Source organism: Nematolebias whitei, chromosome 10, assembly GCF_014905685.2.
Source record: "Nematolebias whitei isolate Nwh7 chromosome 10, NemWhi1, whole genome shotgun sequence".
Lineage (NCBI taxonomy): Eukaryota > Metazoa > Chordata > Actinopteri > Cyprinodontiformes > Rivulidae > Nematolebias > Nematolebias whitei.
Genome location: NC_056507.1, coordinates 9013851 through 9017597, shown reverse-complemented (window position 1 = coordinate 9017597; position 3747 = coordinate 9013851). Strand labels below are relative to the sequence as shown.

The following is a 3747-nucleotide window of genomic DNA, read 5'->3' as shown; positions in this document are numbered from 1 at the left end:
GATGAAGTGACAGATGGATGAAGTGACGGATGGATGAAGTGATGGATGATGAAGTGACGGATGGATGAAGTGACGGATGGATGAAGTGATGGATGATGAAGTGATGGATGAAGTGATGGATGATGAAGTGACGGACAGATGAAGGGATGGAGTTATAACTTTCCAGTCTGTTTACGTGTTCAAAGTTAATAATTTTGAAGACTCAGTCAGGATCAGTGTTTGTGTCTTTCAGTCTCAGTCAGGATGTTCTGCAGAACCTCCAGATGAGTTCTGACCGACCCGACCCGTCTGACTTGTAAACACAGAGGAATATAAACGTGAGTCGTGTGGGCGGAGACGGAGCTGCAGCTGAATGAATCGGTCCATTCAGCCCCGGCGCTCCAACAGGACGCCTTTTCACCGGGAGGCGGCACGCCTTCATCAAACAAACACACAAACCTGTCAGCAGGCCGTACCTTCATCACTCTGGAAAACTAAAACACGTTCGATCCTTTTAACTCTTTCATGTCTCTCAGAAACAGCTGCCCCCATGGTTCTGGTCCGGTTCTGGTCTGAACTCTTATTTTGAAGAATATCTGTGTTAAAACACACACTGGAGGAGAGGTTCCAGTTTGATCAGAGTGGACGAACAAAGACGTGATCCAGACTAGAACCAGAGATTTCTGTGTCAAAAGAGCTGCAGTAAATACTGCAGATAAAAAATAATCCAATAAAATCGGATCAGAACTTTTAATTTAATGAGAGAAAACAGCATCGAGTTCAGTTCATTAAAAAGAAAAAAAAAACTGTGGAAATGCAGCATTTTTACACAGAACCAGCGATGAATTCAAAATCTGAGACCCAAATCTGACTGGGTCAGACCCGGGCAGCCTCAGACTGGGTCAGATCAGTCCAACCACCCGTCCTCGGGAGTGGACCGGGACGTCCTTCTACACCTTCTTGGGCACGTTGGTGATGATGGGTTTGGGTCGGGTCTTAAAGATCAGTTTTTGCTTGATGAGCGCAGACACGGAGTACGAGGTGCTGGAGGGTTGATGCTGGTCCGTTTCCATGGCAACCTGACTGACATCATCAGCGCCTCCGTCCTGCGAGTGTCCCGGACGTTTGGTGAGGACGGCGAAGGGTTTCTCCAGTTTGACCAGCTTCCCGTAGAGAATGTGATGTCCTACGATCAGAACCGGCACTCCCTGGTGGGCAAACGGTACAACATCAACTCTGAAAAATGAAGACGCTGAACAGAACCTCACCACAAGGCCCAAACTTTAACCCCTTTTCAGAACCGAACCTTTCACGAGAAACGTTCCTGTAAGAGAAACCGTGAGTTTAGATGAAAAAAACTGCTTTTCTAAACTAATACCACAAAGTTTGTCCACGTACAGAAGAAAACGTCAAGGACCAAATCTTTATTAGATATTTACAGAATAATAACTGATCAAAGGCCGGGCCTCCAGTTCTCGTGTTTTGTTTGATCTTATCAACAAGTCGTGCAACACAGAGGAGTCATCTGACTCTGGTCTGACTTTAGGATGTGTACCTCGTTGGTGTAGAGCAGGTCGCCCATCACGTGTCCTGCCAGCCCGGCGTTGTGCCGCGACACCGTCTCCCCCTGCAGCTCCACCAGCAGCCACTCTGGAGGCCCCTGGCCGTCCACGCTGCCCCTGCAGGACAAGAACCACCATGAATGAACGAGGAAACATCAAAGCATCAAACATGTTTCCTTTAATAAAATAAAACAGATTCTTTCTGCAAACCGTCACACGAATCGGTAAATATCAAAGCGCAAACGATCTGTAACATTCCTGAATTATAAAATTTGTTCTTAATTATGAACAGAGTTAAGTCATTTTAATGTTGTGTTTGAGACAATAACAAACAAATACGAATAAATCCATGTTTCATAATGTTTCTGGAAGTTTCCATTATGAAATAAAAACATCCTCATTGAGGTAAAAGATTTGTAAATTTTACGAAACTTTATAAAACAATATATAAATGGACCATTGTCTGTTTCATCCTAACAGAACCTCATGCGGTTTATTTTATATTTTATATGATTGTTCCTTTAAAAACACTCCCTGCTCTGTTTTTGTGTTTTAATTTCAGGTTGTTGGTTTTTTTTCAGGAATTATTTGTGACAAAATGGTGTCGGCAAAGGTCAAAGAAAAAGTTTACAAGACAGTGGTGAGACCAGCTCTGTTGTCTGGTCTGGAGACAGAGACATGGACAAAAAGACAGGAGACAGAACTGGAAGGGGCAGAAATGAAGATGTTGAGGTTCTCCTTAAGAGTGACAAGGATGGATAAGATTAGGAATGAGATCATCAGAGGTACAGCACTGGTTGAACTGGGAGATAAAGTTAGAGAGGCCGGACTGAGATGGTTTGGACATGTCCAGAGGAGGGACAGTGGTTTGGACATGTCCAGAGGAGGGACAGTGGGTATATTGGAAGAAGGATGTTAGAAATTCAGCTGTCAGAAAAAAGACAAAGATGGATGGATGCAGTTAGAGAGGACATGGAAATACATAAATATAGTTTATATGGATCAAAATAAAAATGTTCTACTACACGTTGAGGATTTTGTACATTTTAGTTAAACTCCGCAAAACAAATAAAAATAAAGATTTATTCTTGAATATAAAGTCAACATTTTTAGAGTTGAACTTGTTTCTGCTGATATTTTTATCCAAACTTACATTTAGACTGACAATAAACTTCAGTAGTATTCTCTTTATTAAATTACTGTTTTACGTCACGTCAACTTTAAAACTTAAGTTAAACTCTTTGTACAGTTTTAAACCGGAAGATAAGGTTATATTTTATTAAGTAATGATTTAAAAACATCAAAACAGAATAAAGTTAAAACCAGCAGTTACCTGATAAAAATTTGAACCATCCTGTCTGAAAAAACGACTATTTTTGTCTTAAAATCCACTCGAAAAGCCGCAGGTCGAGAACCAAAACATAACTGTTTCCCGCCGTCTGTGCGTCCGACTGACGTCATGACGCACTTCCGCCTCTTAATTTATTCTTCCGGTTTAAAGGTAATCAACGTGGTAGATGCTGTTTTGAAACGTGCGGCGTGAAAATAGTGAAATTCTTCCACAGCAGCAGGTGAGGAAAGTTTTGAAATTGTTTTATTAAACTTATAAAAAGTTTTTTATTGTTTTAAAGTGAGCTGGTTGGTTTAAATGTTGCTGTTGGGCAAACAGGGACGTTTGAAACATTCAGTCCGAGTCTTCAGCTCCTCATGGTGGAAACAGTTAAAGCTCTAGCCCGAGAACATCAGTTTTTATTTCAAATGCTCAAAAAAATCTGTGACTAACCTCCTGAACATGGTCTAGAATTAATCTGGGTTCTCCTCGAGATTTAAGAACTCATCAGAACCGAGCCGGTTCCTTCAGGACGTAAAATGACAACAACTCAGACCTGAAGGAAACCTTCAGAACGGACCAGGAGGAGATCTGAAGAACTCCAGACATGACATCCTGGTTCCTTTTGGACTGGACAGAACCTGCAGACAGAACCTGGTTCATCCTGAAGATAAGACCCTCCCAAACAAGCTGAGCAGGGTGGTCCGCAGAGTTCAGGACTATCTGGACCGACACAGCAGGAACCAAACCTCTTCATAGTGACCCAAACAGCAGAATCGGGTCCTCAGGACCGACTCAGCAGAACCAGCTCCTCAGGACAGACTCAGGTGAACCAGCTCCTCAGGACCGACTCAGCAGAACCAGCTCCTCAGGACA

General features: G+C 42.6%; 2 protein-coding genes across 3 annotated transcripts in view; one reads left to right on the top strand and one right to left on the bottom strand.

Annotated features, from left to right (window-relative positions):
* Positions 1-929: 929 nt before the first annotated feature.
* chtf8 (CTF8, chromosome transmission fidelity factor 8 homolog (S. cerevisiae)) lies at positions 930-2903 on the bottom strand. Of its 2 annotated transcripts, none has more exons than XM_037682603.1 (3): positions 2875-2903; positions 1535-1658; positions 930-1187 (listed from the first exon to the last, which is right to left on the bottom strand). In XM_037682603.1, exons 1-3 carry the CDS (start codon positions 2892-2894, stop codon positions 930-932), a joined length of 402 nt encoding a protein of 133 aa, XP_037538531.1. In that variant the 5' UTR covers positions 2895-2903. The 2 variants fall into 2 exon arrangements, with proteins under 2 accessions (XP_037538531.1, XP_037538530.1); XM_037682602.1 differs by having other exon boundaries at positions 1535-1652; positions 2875-2894.
* Positions 2904-3034: 131 nt separating this feature from the next.
* The window catches only part of utp4 (UTP4 small subunit processome component), a 9159-nt gene continuing 8446 nt past the window's right edge, over positions 3035-3747 (top strand). The window contains exon 1 of the mRNA XM_037682601.1: positions 3035-3112. The gene's annotated coding sequence lies outside the window, so the exon portion shown is untranslated. The remainder of the gene's footprint in view (positions 3113-3747) is intronic.

Coding starts and splice junctions, on each gene's coding strand:
- chtf8 (XM_037682603.1), bottom strand. CDS start 2,894: ATGGTTCAAATTTTTATCAG. Junction 1,659..2,874: donor ATGGTTCAAATTTTTATCAG/GTAACTGCTGGT, acceptor CTTGTCCTGCAG/GGGCAGCGTGGACGGCCAGG. Junction 1,188..1,534: donor ACCTGCTCTACACCAACGAG/GTACACATCCTA, acceptor TTTGCCCACCAG/GGAGTGCCGGTTCTGATCGT.